At 34.5% G+C, this 20,446-nt stretch overlaps 1 protein-coding gene across 3 annotated transcripts; it reads left to right on the top strand.

Moving 5' to 3' along the window:
- The first annotated feature begins 629 nt into the window (after window positions 1-629).
- LOC110648875 (beta-galactosidase 9) lies at window positions 630-19,241 on the top strand. Of its 3 annotated transcripts, XM_021803241.2 has the most exons (19): window positions 630-976; window positions 1,666-1,761; window positions 1,878-1,990; window positions 2,186-2,252; window positions 2,827-2,919; window positions 3,381-3,524; window positions 3,780-3,868; window positions 4,611-4,716; window positions 5,361-5,448; window positions 5,629-5,750; window positions 6,450-6,653; window positions 7,100-7,332; window positions 7,836-7,951; window positions 10,001-10,098; window positions 15,387-15,497; window positions 16,499-16,609; window positions 17,001-17,209; window positions 17,364-17,712; window positions 18,512-19,241. In XM_021803241.2, exons 1-19 carry the CDS (start codon window positions 785-787, stop codon window positions 18,650-18,652), a joined length of 2,682 nt encoding a protein of 893 aa, XP_021658933.2. In that variant the 5' UTR covers window positions 630-784; the 3' UTR covers window positions 18,653-19,241. The 3 variants fall into 3 exon arrangements, with proteins under 3 accessions (XP_021658933.2, XP_058001265.1, XP_021658934.2); XM_058145282.1 differs by lacking the exon at window positions 630-976 and having other exon boundaries at window positions 1,666-1,784; window positions 1,878-1,959; XM_021803242.2 differs by lacking the exon at window positions 630-976 and having other exon boundaries at window positions 1,666-1,784.
- The last annotated feature ends 1,205 nt before the right edge of the window (window positions 19,242-20,446 follow it).

The raw sequence follows: 20,446 nt of genomic DNA, 5'->3' as shown, positions 1-20,446 counted from the left end.
CCACCTAAGAGAATCATTTTTACGTTATATTTTTTTAGTTTTCCATTTAGAAAAAAAAAAAAAAAAAAAAAAAAATATATATATATATATATATATATATATATATATATATATATATATATATATATATATATATATACATAAAATACACTTGGTGTATGTAAACATTTATTCGTAGAAAATTAATTTTGTCTTAAATTATATACAATAAGACTTATGTTATATTATTGTGAGTAAATATGTATACGATTCTTAATTCTATTTTTTTATATATTTTTTTTCAATTATTTATGTTTGAAATAGAGTAAAATAAGATTTTATAAAATAAAATTTTTTAAAATAAAATTTTCTTATGACTTTCAAATTTTCATAATTTTTTTGGATTTGTTAGTAAAAAAATATTTTTTAAAATATTTAAAAATTTTAAAAAGAAAATATTATTAATTCACTAAATTGATAGATTAAAAAATAAAAATTTTGAAAATTTTTAAAAATTATATTATAAATTTTTTTATTTAAAAAAAATATATGTGACAAAAAACAGACGTCATAAATCATGCTGCCTGGCATAAACGGTGCCTTATCCAATCAAGTTTTAAAAACCCGGTTCGTTACCCTGACCCGTATCAAGGATCTCTGGTTCTGCGACCCGATAGGCAGCCTGTCATTATCCAGAAGCATCGTTTTGATCGGTTGTTGGTTGCTTCCTGCTTCTCCCTTCTTCGTCTTCTTTACATATGCAATTTCCGTTTTCTTCATTTATCATTTACCCGTAAAAAAGAAAATGGCTGCAAGAGGAAGTGGAGAAGCTGTGCTTGAATGTCTGTCTTTGTTTATAGTACTTCACTTTTTTTTCGTATCTGCCAACTTCTTTAAGCCGTTCAATGTTAGCTATGACCACCGGGCTCTGATCATCAATGGTCAACGCCGTATGCTCATTTCCGGTGGAATTCACTACCCTCGCGCTACTCCTGAGGTTCTTCAATTCCACTATTTTCTTTTGCTTCTCGATCACTTCTCTTTTTTAAGGCTTTTACCGACAACTAGTAGAACGGTTAACAACTATTTGCAACAATCTCCGCTCTTAACCTAATTCTCAATTTACATATTTCGTTTATATTTATGCTTAATAATGGGATGTTCGATGATTGGTTATCTTGAATTCTAATTAATGTACCGAGTGTTACCTTACTTACACTACTCAGAAAACTCTGACTGTAATATCTTAAGGATCCATATACTGAGTTTTACGCTAGCGGTCAACCTATGGTAACCCTTCTCCTTTTTCTGGACTTGGGACTGGCAATAGTATGGCAGTATTCAACCATTTTTGAGAATTTTGTTTATCAGGAGACTTGTTATTGATTTGGGTTGTTGGAATTTAAGTTAATGAATGTGAATGCAGCAGCCATTCATGTTTAGACCTTACTAAGTCAAGGTAGATGTTGGTTCAGCTAACATTCACTACAGCCCTGATATGTGCTTGTTCAATATTCTAGTTTGTGTGTGGTATATCATTTGCTCCAACCTCCCTTCTTCTCGGAATGTGTGCAGAATGCATATTAGTATATTTGTTTATGCTTAGTGGCTTTTTCATCCTCATTTTCATGCCTGTTTTTTTTGGATAACGTGACTGCCATGCTTACATCTTTCATTTGATGTCAGATGTGGCCTGATCTGATAGCAAAGAGCAAGGAAGGTGGGGTAGATGTTATTCAAACTTATGTGTTTTGGAATGGGCATGAGCCAGTTAAAGGACAGGTGCAATAATTTTTTTTCTGCCGGTTAGCAATATTCACTTTGCAAGGCTTGTCTGATTTATCACTTATTATTAATTTCTTTACTAAAACATAAATCTTTTCTTGTTATGATTTCAGTATTTCTTTGAAGGAAGGTATGATATTGTCAAGTTTGTGAAGCTAGTGGGAGCTAGTGGACTCTATCTTCATCTCCGCATAGGTCCTTATGTTTGCGCTGAATGGAATTTTGGGTCTCAACTTCTTTTTCCTTCATATTTTTCAAGTTTCTTTCTGATTATAATTCCATCTAGACAATGATGACTCTTTAGCATGGAGTACACATGATTTTAATGAATCAATTACTGATTCTGGCATTTGCGTGGTGCTCTGCCTATAAGATGGCTTTCTTTCAAAATTTCTCCTTATTTTGACCAACAATGTTGTAGGGGCTTCCCTGTGTGGCTGCGTGATATCCCTGGCATAGTATTTCGAACAAACAACGATCCTTTTAAGGTAATACAGGACCTATGAGTATCCACACTTGCAAAAATATTTTCTGTTTGAAATCTGTTAGTTTAATAGGTAGTAATGGTTCTTAAAATTGTTTCTATTGAAATAACATCCTTCACTTTGTTCAAATGTTTGGACCCATAATAGAGATTTAGGCAGCTAGGTGCATTCTCATTGAATTAGACTTCCACCTTTGTGTTTGATCATATCAACTTATGCTAGAATGTAAAAGTGCAGTTTTTGAAATTAATTCCTGAACTGTTGCCAGCAAAACCTTTGATCCAATCCTTTTCTTTTAAAAAATTTTTTCCCTTTTGTCAACCATTGTGCCTTTGTTTGTCCATTCATCCATTAGCTTGGAAGATGATGATCACGGCTCTATGCATTACAGAATTCACTGCAAAACTCTTGCATTTCTCAAGCTGACAAGTGAATTTGTCAAACTCGTTATTTATTATTTTTTAAAAAACTATGTGAATTTGTTGAAATTGAGCCAAGAGTCTCTAGGTTGTTTGAGTTAGAGTTTTAGACTTTATAGAGATGATCATGACTCCCTGATGATGGTTAATGTTTACAGGAGGAGATGCAGCGGTTTGTGAAAAAGATTGTGGATCTAATGCGGGAGGAAATGCTATTCTCTTGGCAAGGTGGCCCAATCATCTTGTTGCAGGTTGTAAGATAACTTTGATATTTAGTTTGTGCACAACATAGATTAGCTTTTCTAGATGAGGCTGAATTATTTAGATAAGATCGATGGCTTGATTTTGGTTACAAGATAGAGAGATAGAATCACATTCTATCCATTTGATTCTCACATTTCCTGCATCTTGTGGACATTTCATGAACAAGGGTAATTGCTCAAAATTTGCACATCTTATTTCTTCTTATGAGTGGCTTTCTCCTTCTCTTATCATTGGGAGAGAGGAGGTCTTGATCCATTATTTTCAACCACCAGAAAAACATCTAGATCTTTGATCATGAACTTTGCACAAATTCCAAATGCATGCTACAGCCTAGTGATTTTTTATAGTAATGCAGGCTCTAGCTCCCAAACCTTCCCCATGTAAACACTAGAGTGAAATTTATTCTTCAATGCTAAACTTTATATAACTAGAAAGAAATTTTTTACAGATTGAAAATGAATATGGAAACATTGAACACTCATTTGGGCCAGGGGGAAAGGAATATGTTAAGTGGGCTGCCAGGATGGCTGTAGGGCTCGGTGCTGGGGTTCCATGGATAATGTGCAGGCAAACTGATGCCCCTGAGAACATTGTAAGGTCTTCATCTTCTATGTATGACATGCTTTTAAGTTATTTTTTAAAATTTTATTTGATTGTTGTTTCGAATACAAAATTTTGGGAAGCCCTGCATATAAACAATAATGAAAAATGACTTGAAGTAATTGTTAGGTTTTATCTCAAACATTTATTGGTTTATCTGGTTTAAAATTGTTAATTTCAACTACAATATATTGAGTTTTGAATTGTTAAATTTCATTCATTTTATGTTTGGGTTTCCTTTTTGCAGATAGATGCTTGCAATGCATATTATTGTGATGGTTATAAGCCAAATTCCCATAAGAAGCCAATATTTTGGACAGAAGATTGGGATGGATGGTATGGCAATTCCTTATGATTTTCATGCTCAATTTACCAAGTTCAATAGGATTTCTTATTCTCCTCCCAACCCAGACACCAAACCACCCCCCCCCCCCCCCAACCCCCCGCTCCCCTCCCCCTCGCGGACATATCTTGAAAATTTGGACAGCTTGAGGTTTTCAGAGCAATTATAATTTTTCCTAAACTGACCTGGAAACTTAAAATCAAATTTTAGAGAGGCTGATGCCAAGCTACTGGATATTTCTTTTCCCATTTGAGCTTCATGTTAATACATATCTGGCTCTGGAATCGAATGTGAAATTATAGGGAATCTGCCTCTGCTATATGCAAAACAGTTGCTTTGTAAAAGCACTCAGCTAGATCCCATCATAAGTTTTCTTCAACATCTTATGACTCCAGCAAGAGTTTCGAAGTAGGAATAGTAATATTGTTGATATTTGTTACAAGAAAGCAAGAAACTCTGGAATAAATTATAAAATTAATTTGAAATTTTAATAAATTAATGCTGGGTCTTCTTGCCAAATCCTTTTTGCCATATATGCTGCTTACACACTACATTGTGAATTGTTGCGTTTAGCAATTGAAGTGAGGCTTTATAGGAAGGTGTTAAAAAAGGCTAGTGATAATGATGGTTAGCCTAGCCCAACTCATCTGAAAATCAAATTCTTTGTATTTGATTCTTTGCTACCTTACTGCAAGTTTATCAAAATGATTCTCATTTTAAATTGGCTTTTTGAAGGTATACAACTTGGGGTGGTAGGTTGCCTCATAGGCCGGTTGAAGACCTTGCATTTGCAGTTGCACGCTTTTTTGAACGTGGGGGGAGCTTCCAGAATTATTATATGGTACAATGTATTACTGAAATGAATGCCTATTTTGATTGATCAATACATGATAAAGTACTATTCTGTCTAGAATATTATGCGAAGTACTGTCTTGTGCAATTTTGTTGCTGGTGTGAGATGCATGGTTCAAAATTCATGTCAGTTTCAATTGTTAGTGACCTTCTTAGGTGCCAAATGAAATCCCTATGTGGTAGGTATGCAAAAGTTTTAGTCATATTTGTTGGTTGTCTGAGTTAAATATTCAGTATTTACATTCATTTTTTTTGTTTGAAGTGGAGTGTTTTATTTTCAATTAAAGAAAATTTCCCTGATATCATTTTTTTTACAAGTGGTAGACAAACTTTGTTTATTTTCATACATTGTCAAAGAAGCTGAAGTGAACTATTTGATAGGGAGCGGCTCTATACCACCGTAGCATAACAGAAAAGGCTTCTGTAAAGCATCTTAATGATCTAAGATTCATTTATTAACAATGACTGCAAAGTAAAATTCCAAACTATACTAGTTTCATTGTTTCTTCAATAATAAATATCTTTATGTTGTGTATAAAACATATTATGTAGGTTATGTCAGATTCAGTCAGTAATAGTTACCCTGCTGATGAACACATCCTGTATTTTGATGAGCGTGCTGCCTGATTGCAGTATTTTGGTGGAACAAACTTTGGTCGGACTGCTGGAGGCCCCTTCTATATAACTAGTTATGACTATGATGCTCCAATTGATGAATATGGTAGGTGAAAATGGATTTAGAAAGACAGTTTTTTTCCTAATCTTGAAACTCGTGTCTGAGGCATAAGTTACTTGCCCATCATGTTTTGTCAAATATAAACATAACATTGAAGCTCAAATTGAAGAATTCTTCCTGTTGTTGTTGTTGTTCTTCTTCTTCTTCTTATCCCTTTCCATCTAGGTCTGCTGAGTGAGCCCAAGTGGGGGCATTTGAAAGATCTGCATACTGCTATAAAGCTTTGTGAACCGGCTCTAGTTGCTGCAGATTCACCTCATTACATAAAATTGGGATCCAAGCAAGAGGTTTGTGCTGTATTTTCTCAGCCTTTATGAGTATTTTTCCAGATTGATATTTTCCTGGACTTGATATGTTAGACAAGATGTTGATTTCTTTGCTAGCTGGGCTACTTCAGTTTGCAACCAACGATCCCCTTAATGGCATTAGGCTTTGAGGTCATTGTTTCCAACATAAAATGCTAAAGCAAATAAAAAATGTTCTGGACTGGAAACAACTCTTGATTGGTCTTGTATTTCTCAACAGCTTTTATATGGTAAACCTTGCTGAAACACTCATTTCATTGTCTTTAGGCTACTAGTTGGTATTCAAATATGTTATAGCTGTTGACATAACCTTAGTCATCTTATAAGTAGGGAATATTCAGAAATGGCTGACTTAAAATGTTTGTTGACATAAAGAAACTCAATAAAATACTTTTTGGGGGAGGAACTAAATGAGTTTATTTTACAGAACATGACATCAATTTATCGGACATCTTACACCACTTTGTGAATTTCTACCAACTAGTGAACTTCGAAGTTTTATATAAACATTACTACCATGCATATGTTACCAAAATTTATTGGATTGGGTGGAGGAACTTTTGTTATCTTTTCCATTTTTGCAGGTTATTTCTTTCAATTGTGCTACCTCTTTTGTTTCTTCTGATTTTTTCTTTTTTGGGTCTATATTTTGATCCATGCTTTTCATATCAATACTGTCAGGCACATGTCTACTGTGCAAGTGCTCACACTGACATACTGAACTCTACTTGGCATCGAAGTAAAAGCAGCTGCTCTGCATTTCTTGCAAATATTGATGAACGCAAAACAGCTACTGTTAGGTTCCTTGGTCAATCATATACTTTACCACCATGGTCAGTGAGTATATTACCAGACTGCAAGAATGTGGTGTTCAACACTGCCAAGGTTTGGTTCCAATATATAGGGGACTATGCGTTTTGGAAAATCTGGCATTATCTTTATGTGACACATACTTGTCTGAACACTAGGATTTTTTTTCCTTTATTTCTTGCAATAAATGAAGCCAAATATTAATACAAGGCCTGCTATAAGGTTACAGCTTTATTTGTTGTCAGACATTTTTAATATGTGCTAGGAATAACTCGTGTAAACATGTTCAACTGCAACTTCCTTTTTTACTTAAGAGGCTTTTGAAAAATTAACACTCTCTCTCACATTTGTGGATTACTTTATTTGTACGTTTCTCCATTTTGAAATTAAGAGTATGGACAAACTTTAACTGCTTGGTTTTCAGCCAATGAAGAGATTTTAGTTGTTTTCTTTTTCTTCCTGGAGTTTAGTTTGGATTCGTTATTGTTTATTCTTCTTCCCTTTTGTTCCCATGCAAGCAGGTTGCAGCACAAACTTCTATCAAATATGTAGAGCTTGCTTTGCCTTACCTTACAGATATTTCTACACCCCCACATTTAATGGCTCAAAATGAAGGTTCCAATATACGGACATCCTGGGTGACCGTAAAGGAGCCAATTAGTGTTTGGAGTGAGAACAATTTTACAGTTGAAGGCATTCTGGAGCATTTGAATGTGACAAAAGATCGTTCTGACTATCTTTGGCATTTCACTAGGTATATGGTCGTCTAGTCTTGGATATAGGCTACAAATTACAAATGCATTCAACTTTATAAGAAATGTGAATGTTAATATTAGATCGCATAAATTACTTGGCTATCTAGCTATAAATTATCTTTTTTCGTTCAGTCATTTACCTTTTTCACTTTAGGAAATTGCTTAAAATTCTCTGAGGTATGGCCTGAGTGTTTATGCCACCCAATGGTTTGTGATGTATCATATGGCCTTTAAGGTATCTGAAAATTTTCTCTATAGTGAACATTGCTCAATATATATATATATATATATATAACCATTATTTTCTCTAACTCCTGCGAACCTTCATCTTGGCTATGATTATCTTCAACGTTAAAGATGCTTATGGTTTAATTTTTTCCATGAACTTTGTGTGTTGAATCAAATCATTGTGGCTCTTTATTGTGAAAAATTAAATAATTAGTTTATTCACTCTTTTTTGTTATACATTAATACATTTTTAGGTGCTTTTCTTGTGATGCAGAATATATGTTTCTGATGATGATATTGCATTTTGGGAGGAAAACAAAGTTAGTCCTGCAGTTACAATAGATAGCATGCGTGATGTGTTACGTGTATTTGTTAATGGCCAGCTTATAGGTAATGTCTCAAACTACTTCTTCTTCTTCTTCTTCTTCTTCTTCTTCTTCTTCATTTGTGGTGTTTGGGTTTAGAGTGGTGGGTGATGGTGGTGAAATTCAATTACTCTACAATGAAATTACTTTCCAACATATAAATACGATATGATGTATCTTATACTAAATCCTAGTTCTAATTTTATAGGCCACAGGATGTCTACCTTTTAGGAAAGTATTCTTAGGACCTCAAAATGCATTTTAGATGCATTAAGAGCATGACAACCTAGCACCATGTTCCCAGTTGATTCATTTTCAAATACATGTTAATGCAATTATGATAAGGAAATTGAAAAATGGAAGAAGGTGCTGCAAAGATTAGTAAAATCAGTTGTCAATGTTCCAGGATGTAGGAGATTTGATCTTGCATGCTAGGAATTGAGAGATTTAAGGTATAGGGAGACTTACTCCTATTGTGTAATGTAGCCATTGGATCAAAAACAAAAAAGAAAATGCTGAAAAATTGGAGTTGATTTGGGTTAGCATGATTTTAGGGATTACCATATTTTTATAGATTTGTTTGTTTTATATCACTTAATTAGGGCATTATTTTAGGATAATAGCCTACTTTATAGGTTTTATTCTTTTTTAGTTATTTTCCTTTTTTAGAAGTCTTGTATATATAGCCTAGGATGTAATAAACAAATATATGAAATAGAGAAGCCAACAACTCTCTTTCTCTTCTTGATCTCTTTTTCTTACTACATAAGAAAAATATGGCATAAAAGTATGCAATTGATTTTGGTGCAAATTATGTTGCAAGTTATGACCACATCCACTAGAGAGTGCATGTAGTGCCCATTGGGGATAAAATGAGGGAGAGTCAATCAAGATGATTTGCTCATGTCCAAAGCAGAGCATTGAATGCCCTAATGCAGAGGTGTGACAAGTTAGTAGTGGAAGGAGTGAGAAGGGAAAGGCGAGACCTAAAATGACATGGAGGGAAGAAGTAGTATAAAAAGAGTTTTACAATTTTTGGATATTGATGCAGAATTGGTTTCAAATAGAGCTGAATAGCAAAAAAGGATCCATATAGTCGACTCTAACTAGTTTGAAATTAACGTTTAGTTGTTGTTATTGTTGTTATGTTGCAGCTTTTGTATACGTAATTTATATCATTAACCAAGATAGTGAAACTATTGCATCATCAAGGAAAGATATAATGCTGGACTATTGCATCCTCAAGGAAAAAATAATGCTGGCTCATGTGGTGGTGTTAGTAGGGCATTTTAGACAATCTAATGAAAAGGGGAAAATATTTGGTAAATAGATGCTATCTTTGCCAGAATCTGTTGATTATGAATCATATTTTAGAGGGTATGGTACACCTAAAGCTAAAAGGAACTGTTTTGTGTTTAAGGCTAAATGCAGTATAGTTTGGATTTGGGTAAAATTGAGTAATGCCAATGGCTCTATAGAGAGTCTCTTTGGTTTTGGTATATGGTGACCTAGGGGGTTTGCTTGGCTTATGAAGAAAATTTTTAAATGTGGTTTTATGCTTGAAGAGACTCCTTTTTAGAGCATTTGGATAATTTAGAGAGAGGAGTAAGTGCTTTTGAGAGAAATGCATCCTCTTTAGATAAACTGAAGAGAGGAGGCTGCATGACTAAATTTTTTATTGGCAAGATGATTGATTTTGAAAAATAGTGCCATTTTTTTTTACTGATTTGAAATCGTCTGCCCTTAGTGTAATGGGGTAGCACTCCTTGGTGCCTAACAAAGATTATTTATTTGAAAGAGTAAGAACCTCCTTTGCATCTCTTTATGACTTATGTTATTGAAACAAATTAAAACAGTTATATTGTGAGAATCAAGTAATATCCTGCTTCATCATTATTTATGACTTTTGTGCTGGTCATTGTCTCCCTCAAAAAGAGAACATTTTTGCCTTCTAGATTCTAGATACTTCTTACTAATGCTTGTTACCTTCATTTATTATTTCTTTCTAAAATAAGTTCATGACCCTGTATTTTTTTTCAATGTTTATGATTTTTTTTTTCTTTCGGAAGTCAAGGCAGTGTGATCGGTCATTGGGTCAAGGTGGTGCAGCCAGTTCAGTTTCAGAAAGGATATAATGACTTAGTGTTGTTGTCTCAAACAGTGGGTTTGCAGGTAAAAGGTTTAATATTCTTGTCTGAATATCATCTTCTGTTAATGGCTTAATGCCAAGTAATGCAATGCTTCTCATTAGATGCTAACCAGTTGATGTCAAGTTACCCCGTTGGCTTGTACAATAGGCTGATGAGGGTAAAGTTAGCAGATCATAAGTCCATACATCAAAAATCTGTAAAGCCTCTATGTAGCACATTTCCCAATCTATGGAAAGCATTAAAAATAAGCCACCCCTTTTTATGTATGTTTGTGACTGTGGAGTTGATGTTGTTAAGTTTGACCTAGAAATCCGTTAATTTTATTAACTCATAATACACATTTATATGTACAACTCAAATCCCTAAATAGGAAAAGAATAAAATCCTTAAAATTATGCTACCCTAAAATTATGCTACAGAACCAAATTGGAATATATAAAATACATATTGATTTTTCATAACACTTTCCCTCAAGTTGGAGCATGGAATCTCATCAATTTCAACATTCCTCCTTGATGAGATTCTTATTGATCACAACAGCTCATAAATAGCACAACCACAAGAAATCACCAAATGCAACCAAATTTAGAAACCACCTACACAAAGGCACCAATACACAAAGCAACTCATAGGGTTGCACTTTCACTCCAAAGGCGACACCGGTGAGGAAACACCAACAGAATGCAACTCACAAGGTTGTCTTCCCTCTTCAAAGACGACTCTAACGAGGAAAGAGACGAAACAATAGGTGGATCTTTGTCTAATAGCTCATTGCGTTGTGTTATGGTGGCTGTCTAAACCCAATACCCATAGAGCAATACCAAACGGAAGGTCAGAACACTAGCAAGCTTACAGAAAACACACCTACCCTAAAACAGAGAACTAAACAGCAGAATACCCAAAAGTTCACCTAAAACAGAGCACAACACCGAAAGTCAAAATGACCAAAGGGTCACCAGGCCCAAAAATGGGTCACCAAGGTGTTGTAGTTAACAAGGATAAACTCCTCTCATCAAGGCAACACCGAAGGAGAAGATTGAAGCTGGAAAACAGTGAAGCATGCTCCACCACGCACCGGCACATGGGAAAGAGGCTGAAAACAAAGAACTACGTAACTAGAAAAACAATTATAGGTTTAGGAATTGTGAACAGTGCTCGTAAACAGTGCCAATGAACAATATCCATAAATAGTGCCAATGAACAGTACCCGTGAACAATACTGAAGCCCTAATGAAGCATGAGCTCTGATACCTTGTTAATTTTGAGAAATCCCTTTATTTTATTCATAATGCGAATATATTTACGAATATATTTATGTACAACTCAAATCCCTAAATAAGAAAAGAATAAAATCCCTAAAATTATGCTACACAACTAAATAGGAATATATAAAATGCATATTAACTTTCCATAACGCTCTCCCTAAAGTTGGAGCATGGAATCTCATCAATTCCAACAGATGCAAAGGACGGTCTAGGACAACTTGGCAATTCTGCCATACCTTCCTTTTTTTTTTTTTTTAAATTTCCCCTGGATTGGAAGCCTATTAACAATGCTTAGGATCAGATTGTCATTTTACTGCTTCATGAGAGCAACCTGCCGCTAACTTTCTTGAGAGTACCTCTCTCATTGCAGCAAAAGAGTTTGATGATAGTGCTTGGTTCAATGGTAAAATAACTTAGGAAACAGAGGATGCTGTCAAGGGAGTGTCTAACAGAAGCAAAAGAAAAAAAAATTATTTGTCTCAAAATTGTCCTCCTCTCCCACTCTCTCATTGCAGGTGGCTTCTTGACATAGGAAACGAAGCTAAACTTCCATTGGAATGATGTTGTGTCACAATATCTATTAGTTGGTTTTCTATAACTTACTTGCCTTTCATGCTTCCCCATTACCCTAACCAACCATAAAATTGGGGAAGTATGCTACTCTATTCATTCTTTTGCTCTTCCAATCCTTTTTGTTTCTTCATTTTATCTGCTGATGTTCTTATGTTAATTATCCATTTTTGTACCAACAAACTTTCCTTTTTAGAGAATGCATAACACGAGGTGAAGAAGGTATTTCTGTTTAAATGTGGCAGTTCAAAAGTTTCTTATTCATGAATATGAACCCCATTATTCTTTATTCTTCATGATTTGACTAGATTCTCAGCATTGATTCATGCCAAAATACATCCTAAACAATGATATTAGATCTTGTTGGTTGTAATTGACTATTGGTAGTTTCATTTATATTTTGTAGCCTCCTGCATTGTTTGTTTTCTTGCTATTTATCTAATTCTATGCAATATCTTGTTTCTGAGCATAATGGTAATTACTGATTCCATAGTCTCAATGATGCAGAATTATGGTGCCTTCTTAGAAAGAGATGGAGCAGGTTTTAAAGGCCAAAGTAAGCTTACCGGATTTAAGGATGGGGATGTAGACCTCTCAAACTTATTATGGACCTACCAGGTATGTCCTTAACAATTTAATCTGCTTTCTTCTGCATCTTTTTGGTGGCATTGTAAAGGCATGGAGTTGGCAATTTCCCTCTCTCTCTCTCTCTCTCTCTCTCTCTCTCTCTCTCTCTCTTTCTCTGAAGGAATTACTGAATGCACCTGGGACGCAAGAAAATTGTGCATCTTGCACTCAAAATTATATGAAGACCACCTGAAAGTGTGATGAGTGGATCCCAAATAAAAATGAGAGAGGGCACACTATTTTCTAGTACATTGTTATTATTGAAAAATCTCAACACTTTCTTCTTCATATTACATATACACAGTCACTTGATGAATTTGTAAGTAGTTGGGAGTAATGCATAGCCATTACCTGCAATATTGTCCATGTATTATTTTATTTGATTCTTAAATGAAATCTTGCAAGACTAAATTTATGGATTCTCTAGTGTTAAAACATGTTTAATGTTGCCTTTGCCCACTAGTAAGAAAGCTATTGGTTGCAAATGGGTATTCTGATGAAAGGTAAATCTGATGGTTACGTGGCTAGATTAAAAGCACGCCTTGTAGCAAAAGGATATGCTCGGACATATGGGGTTGATTACTCGACACTTTTTCTCTTGTAGCTAAACTTACTGCATCAGCTTGTTTATCTCTTTAGCACTACATATGATTGGCCCTGCACCAATTGGATATCAAGAATGCCTTCCTTCATGGTGATCTTCGTGAGGAGGTGTATATGGAGCAACCACCGGGTTTGTTGCTCGGGGAGTTGGGTAAAGTTTGTAGGCTTGGAAGTCTCTTTATGGCTTGAAACAAAGTCCTAGGGCCTGGTTTGGGAGATTCGGTGAAGCGAGACAGAATTTGGTATGCAAAAGAGTAAGTGTGATCACTCGGTATTTTATAAGCAACTGAGGTGGTCTAATTCTCACAGTAGTCTATGTGGATGACATTATCATCACCGGGAGTGACTCTGCAGTATTTCATCTCTTAAAATCTTCCTCCAAACCCAGTTTGGACCAAAGAGTTGGGATTATTAAAGTATTTATTTGGTATTGAAGATATGAGAAGTAAGAAGGGTATTTTCTTGTCTCAAAGAAAATATGTCCTTGATCTATTGACAGAGACAGTAAAATTATGTGCTAAGCCTTGTAGTGCACAAATGACTCCAAATTTACAAATCATAGCAGGGGATAGTGAGTTGTTTGAAGATCCAGAGAGATACAGAAGATTGGTAGGAAAATTGAACTACCTTACTGTCACTCGTCCTGACATTGCTTATGCCGTTAGTGTGGTAAGTCAGTTTATGTCTTCCCCAACTGTTGCTCATTGGGAAGCCTTGGGACAAATCTTGTGCTATCTGAAGGGAGCTCTAGGAAGAGGTTTGTTATATGGTAATCATGGGCATTTAAATGTTGAATGTTTTTCAGATGCCGACTGGGCTGGATCTAAGGTTGATAGGAGGTCAACTACTGGATATTGCGTTTTTGTTGGAGGAAATTTGGTGTCTTGGAAAAGCAAGAAGCAGAGTGTAGTTTCTCGATCTAGTGCTTAATCCGAATACAGAGCCATGGCACAATCAGTATGTGAGGTAATGTGGATATTTCAATTACTAGATGAGATAGGTTTTAAGACCCCCCTGCCTGCGAAATTGTGGTGTGATAATCAAGCTGCTCTCCATATTGCTTCTAATCCGGTATTTCATGAGCGGACCAAACATATTGAGATTGATTGTCACTTTGTTCGTGAAAAGATTCAACAACAGATCATCTCAACAGGACATATCAAAACTGGAGAGCAGTTAGGAGATATTTTCACAAAAGCTCTGAATGGAACTAGGATTGACTACATTTGTAACAAGTTGGGCATGATTAACATCTATGCTCCAACTTGAGGGGGAGTGTTATGGAAAGTCAATCATTATATTATTTCTCTGTATATTCTGTATTCTGTATTCCTATTTAGGATTTCTTATTTAGGATTTCTTCCTAATTAGTATAACACAATTATAGGAATCAATTGTATAAATACCCATGTACAGATTAATTGAAATATATGAGAATCATCTCTTTCTACACTTAGGATCAGATTGTCATTTTACTGCTTCATGAGAGCAACCTGCCGCTAACTTTCTTGAGAGTACCTCTCTCATTGCAGCAAAAGAGTTTGTCTTTGATGATAGTGCTTGGTTCAATGGTAAAATAACTTAGGAAACAGAGGATGCTGTCAAGGGAGTGTCTAACAGAAGCAAAAGAAAAAAAAATTATTTGTCTCAAAATTGTCCTCCTCTCCCACTCTCTCATTGCAGGTGGCTTCTTGACATAGGAAACGAAGCTAAACTACCAATGGAATGATGTTGTGTCACACTATCTATTAGTTGGTTTTCTATAACTTACTTGCCTGTCATGCTTCCCCATTACCCTAACCAACCATAAAATTGGGAAAGTATGCTACTCTATTCATACTTTTGCTCTTCCAATCCTTTTTGTTTCTTCATTTTATCTGCTGATGTTCTTATGTTAATTATCCATTTTTGTACCAACAAACTTTCCTTTTTAGAGAATGCATAACACGAGGTGAAGAAGGTATTTCTGTTTAAATCTGGCAGTTCAAAAGTTTCTTATTCATGAATATGAACCCCATTATTCTTTATTCTTCATGATTTGACTAGATTCTCAGCATTGATTCATGCCAAAATACATCCTAAACAATGATATTAGATCTTGTTGGTTGTAATTGACTATTGGTAGTTTCATTTATATTTTGTAGCCTCCTACATTGTTTGTTTTCTTGCTATTTATCTAATTCTATGCAATATCTTGTTTCTGAGCAGAATGGTAATTACTGATTCCATAGTCTCAATGATGCAGAATTATGGTGCCTTCTTAGAAAGAGATGGAGCAGGTTTTAAAGGCCAAAGTAAGCTTACCGGATTTAAGGATGGGGATATAGACCTCTCAAACTTATTATGGACCTACCAGGTATGTCCTTAACAATTTAATCTGCTTTCTTCTGCATCTTTTTGGTGGCATTGTAAAGGCATGGAGTTGGCAATTTCCCCCTCTCTCTCTCTCTCTCTCTCTCTCTCTCTGAAGGAATTACTGAATGCACCTGGGACGCAAGAAAATTGTGCATCTTGCACTCAAAATTATATGAAGACCACCTGAAAGTGTGATGAGTGGATCCCAAATAAAAATGAGAGAGGGCACACTATTTTCTAGTACATTGTTATTATTGAAAAATCTCAACACTTTCTTCTTCATATTACATATGCACAGTCACCGGATGAATTTGTAAGTAGTTGGGAGTAATGCATAGCCATTGCCTGCAATATTGTCCATGTATTATTGTATTTGATTCTTAAATGAAATCTTGCAAGACTAAATTTATGGATTCTCTAGTGTTAAAACATGTTTAATGTGCTTGATGCCTGCATTTACTATAAAAGAAATATACATCAGAGGGCAGCTAATTCTGGAAAACAAACCTCAGGCTCATGTTCATGGTTTGAACTGAAAAAAGAAAGAAATCTATATCAATCTATATGCCTATCCTGGTCCCCATCTGAAATATTGGATTAGTAGCTGTTGCACTGCATATTTTTTTTTTTTTTTTCATTGTTAAAGTTTGAGTTCAATGAGAAATTTCCCCCGCGTGGGGGGCGGGTTTGTTGGGGTGGGGTGGGGGGAGAGAGAAAGATCTAATGCGTAAAATCTAATATGTTATAACTTTATAGAATAAGTCTGCTATGTTAAATTAAAACTCTAATTCTTATGTCGTAATTGAATTTGTAACAAAATTTATCAGACATTGTCATCTGTCTTTTTAGTTATACAGATGGTAGTTTTTTTTTTTTTTTTGTCTTTTCTATTATTTAGTACCATGATTTGGTCAGATTTTACACTATGAAATGAAGCACTTTTTCTCTTCTCCTTCCTATAAATTGTGTGGAAAATAAGTTAGTTTTAAATTTTGTTTTCAGGTGGGACTTCAGGGTGAGTACCTAAAAATATACACTGAAGGAAATAACGAAAGGGCAGAATGGACTGATTTGACACTTGATGATATTCCATCAACATTTACCTGGTACAAGGTAAATCTCATTTTTCATGGAGTTAAAATAGTGAAAGCCCATTCTGTAGAATATTGGTGTGGATTTTTTTTTTCAGTGATTTTCCTTGAAGAATATTGTACAGGCAAATCACCAGTTTTATTTTTCTATTGTCATACATCTCATTAAATCTTCATTGATTAACATGTTCTATAACAAATAGTTTATAATTGACACCCCGCTCTCAATTTTCTGGCTTATTCTTTTTGTTATTCAAAATAAAAACAACACAAGAAGGCTTACCTAGACACTTTTTCTGGTTTATTTGCCTTTAGTGGATCCCAGAAATTTTTTTATTTATTTTTGAAATTGTGATGTCAAAAGCCCTGTTGTGTTAATTCCAAGATAAATCCTGTTTTCCCAATTCATGCAGACATACTTTGATGCACCAGCAGGGGCTGACCCAGTTGCTCTTGATTTGGGAAGCATGGGAAAGGGCCAGGCATGGGTCAATGGCCATCACATTGGAAGATACTGGACTCTGGTTGCCCCTGAAGATGGATGCCAAAGAAATTGTGATTATCGGGGAGCCTACAGTTCTGGGAAATGTACAACAAATTGTGGGAATCCTACTCAAACCTGGTATACTAACACTCACATGTGCACCCATGCATGATGTGTGATGGCTCATTGTTGCTTCCTTTACATGATTTGTTAGATAACTCTTTGATCCATAATGCAATAATCACTAAAAATCGAGTTTTAATGCCACTAGCTGGTACTGTTCAATGTCCAGGTACCACATCCCACGGTCATGGTTACGTGCATCAAATAATTTGCTTGTGTTATTCGAGGAGACAGGAGGAAATCCATTTGAAATTTCAATAAAGTTGCGTTCAGCCCGTGTGATCTGTGCTCAAGTGTCACAAACCCACTATCCACCTCTTCAGAAGTGGGTCCATCCAGATTTTATTGGTGGAAATATTTCAGTTAAAGATATGACACCAGAAATACAGTTACAGTGTCAAGATGGATATATAATCTCCTCCATAGAATTTGCTAGCTATGGAACTCCTCAAGGGAGCTGCCAGAAATATTCTAGAAGCAATTGCCATGCACCCAATTCATTATCTGTAGTGGCCAAGGTTTGCCATCCTCACTTTCAAACCACCCCTGCCTAAGGGTCCTGAAAACTAGTTTTGATGATGATTATATCTGAGCAAACATATATATTTCTGCTATGAAACACTAATGGCTAGCATGAATTGGAATTTTCATCATGATCGTGAATATCATCTGACTTTCTTCTTGAAATCCTTGAAAATTGTATACCAGGGCCTTTAAACAGTTGGGAAAAACCTACATTTGGGCCTTGAAACGAGTGGGAAAATCTTGCTCTTGCCTGTGCTTTTTTTGAAAATTTGTGGCATTCATTCATCTTGGCAACTTATAGTTCGCTGACCATAAAAATGGTTTCTGGAGCATTTTTTTTATGTTTTTGCTTGCTAGGCATATATATTCTCTGGATCTTCGATGTTTTAGGTTAGGGGCCTAGCTCTTCTACCATCCTTAACCATAAGTCCAGGAAAAAAGAGAATCCTCAACATCAAATTGCTCAGATTGCTGCCAAAAAAGAGTGACAAAAGGGAGGGAAATGTTAAGTGGGGTCACTGCCCTAAGCATTAATCTTAACAGGGAAAAATGTATTGCAATCTCTGGCTGCCTCAATTCAGGCACTCAGGGTTGATAATGTTGTGATATGGGAATAGCAAACAGTGATCGTTCTGCAAAATGAAGCATTTCATGCTGATAGTTGCGTAGATTGATAGGCAAATTTTAGCTACGCTTTTATGTTTCTGCTTTGTTCTTCCAGCTGAAGAAATTGTTTTTACATGGTATTTTTTCCAAGCAGATTCTGATTTACATCTTTATCCTATTTTGCAGGCTTGTGAAGGAAGAAGCAAATGCAATATTTCAGTATCAAATGCTGTATTTGGAGGTGACCCATGCCATGGCATTGTTAAAACATTGGCCGTTGAGGCAAGATGCGTCTCATCAACAAAAGTTGGTTCCTTTCAGTATTGAAGTCACAAGCTGTCAGTGTAGTTGACGATCCTAAAGCATAGAACATCGCAGATTGGCATTTTATGATATTATCAACTCCTGCCCATATTTTCAAGTGAGTTGATCAGAGATGTTTCAATGCTGGAAGCCATTTATATAGGATTCTTTGGAGTTTGGAGGCTTATATAGGTGTTGGGAACAACACTGGTATCTGTAACTTATTACTGAACTAAAATATTTGTCTCTATACATTAACACTCGCAGTCGCAGAGATGTTCACAAAAAATTTATTGCTGAATTATCCTCTCTTCCGAGCCATGGACTGATATAAAATGCTTGGAAATGTCAGCATGTGGATCTACTACAGCCTAGCCTATCAAGAAAAAGTCACCGTACTATGATGAATGATGACATATTAATTTTCGAGACAAGAAGACGTATGGCAAGGAATAAAGTTTGGCTGATTGTGGTTACTACGAGGTGTGATGAATGATGAAGTTCCGCTGCCGCGTACTTTTGCATCATTCATACAAGGATATACCATTGTCAAGAATCATATACTCCTATGGATTCTTCTAATGTGTGATTTATAATAATAAGGTTGAATATATATTCTCACCCTTTAATTTTACTAAAAAAGTTTTGTGGCGTTTTTAATTTTTAAAATGTGTTATAACACGTCTTAATTCTGTAAACATTTCATGATAAATTAAATTTTTGTAAAATTAAAATTAAAATATTATTTATTCTGTTAATATGATAACTTACTGATTAGAATTTAGAATATATTTTAATTTCACATTTCATAAATATACAATCCTAATGCATTGTTAGTATAAGAAGATCCATTTGATTAAATTGTTGAGGTAATTTTTTTTATTTAGGATATTAGTTAAATATTAGTTTTAAATTAATTTTTTAAGATTAATAACTAACAATTTAAAATTATAATTATATTATTAAAAGTTATAGTTTGAATTACTAATTTTATTGAAACTTTCTATAAACTTGTGGAGTCAACTCTCCAGCAATAAATAAATGGTACTAATTTGAATGTTATATTTTACACATAAACTGAAATCACTGGAATGGGCTTGTGTGCTCTGGGGTTGCTCCACATTTTGTTTCTTTATGCGTATTGGGTAACAAGTTCCATTTCACAGTTTTTTTTTTTTTCAGGAAGAGTTGGTATGTCATCAGCAGAGGTGAATATAAAGACGAACAAAAGCTCAATTGCTGATAGGTTCTTTTGGTCAGTGTTTGGTTCCAATTGAAAGCCAGAAAGAAAGGTAATAAATTTATAAAATACAATTCATGGAAATTAAAGAAAAAGAAAAGCTTGGATTCTGAAGTGAATTTATTTATAATTTGTAGGTAAAAAAAAAAAAAAGAAGAAGAAGAAGACGAAAAGGGCATTTAACAACCAAAGACTTTACCCTGTTGAGGGGTTAAAGCAATTATTTATAATTTACTAAATGCTTAGGATATATTAAATTATAGTCAAAATTTTATTTTGCATGTATTATAATTTAATTTTAATTAATTATCATAATTATAATTAAGAGACTAAAATTTAATGACAAATTATAATATAGTCTCAAAATTTTATTTAATTAGTAAAATAATTTATTTAAATTTTATATTTATATGTTTTCTATTTATTATATAAAATATATTTATAATATAAAAATATTATATTTATTTTTAATTGAATTTTTACATTAAAAAATTATTTTATTGATTAGAATATATTTTAATGTAATAAACAATTTAAAAATTACATAAAGTAATTACAAAATAATTATACTTTAAATT

The sequence above is a fragment of the Hevea brasiliensis genome, chromosome 4, assembly GCF_030052815.1.
Source record: "Hevea brasiliensis isolate MT/VB/25A 57/8 chromosome 4, ASM3005281v1, whole genome shotgun sequence".
Classification (NCBI taxonomy): Eukaryota; Viridiplantae; Streptophyta; class Magnoliopsida; order Malpighiales; family Euphorbiaceae; genus Hevea; species Hevea brasiliensis.
The sequence above is the reverse complement of the archived record's forward strand: the minus strand, read 5'-3'. Positions and strand labels throughout refer to the sequence as shown.

What these genes read in the sequence shown, in the direction of transcription:
- LOC110648875 (XM_021803241.2), top strand. Translation starts at nt 785, where the DNA reads ATGGCTGCAAGAGGAAGTGGAGAAGCTGTGCTTGAATGTCTGTCTTTG. An exon ending in ATGAGCCAGTTAAAGGACAG is followed by an intron (nt 1,762 to 1,877) that starts GTGCAATAATTT and finishes TTATGATTTCAG; the next exon opens with TATTTCTTTGAAGGAAGGTA. An exon ending in TGCGCTGAATGGAATTTTGG is followed by an intron (nt 1,991 to 2,185) that starts GTCTCAACTTCT and finishes ACAATGTTGTAG; the next exon opens with GGGCTTCCCTGTGTGGCTGC.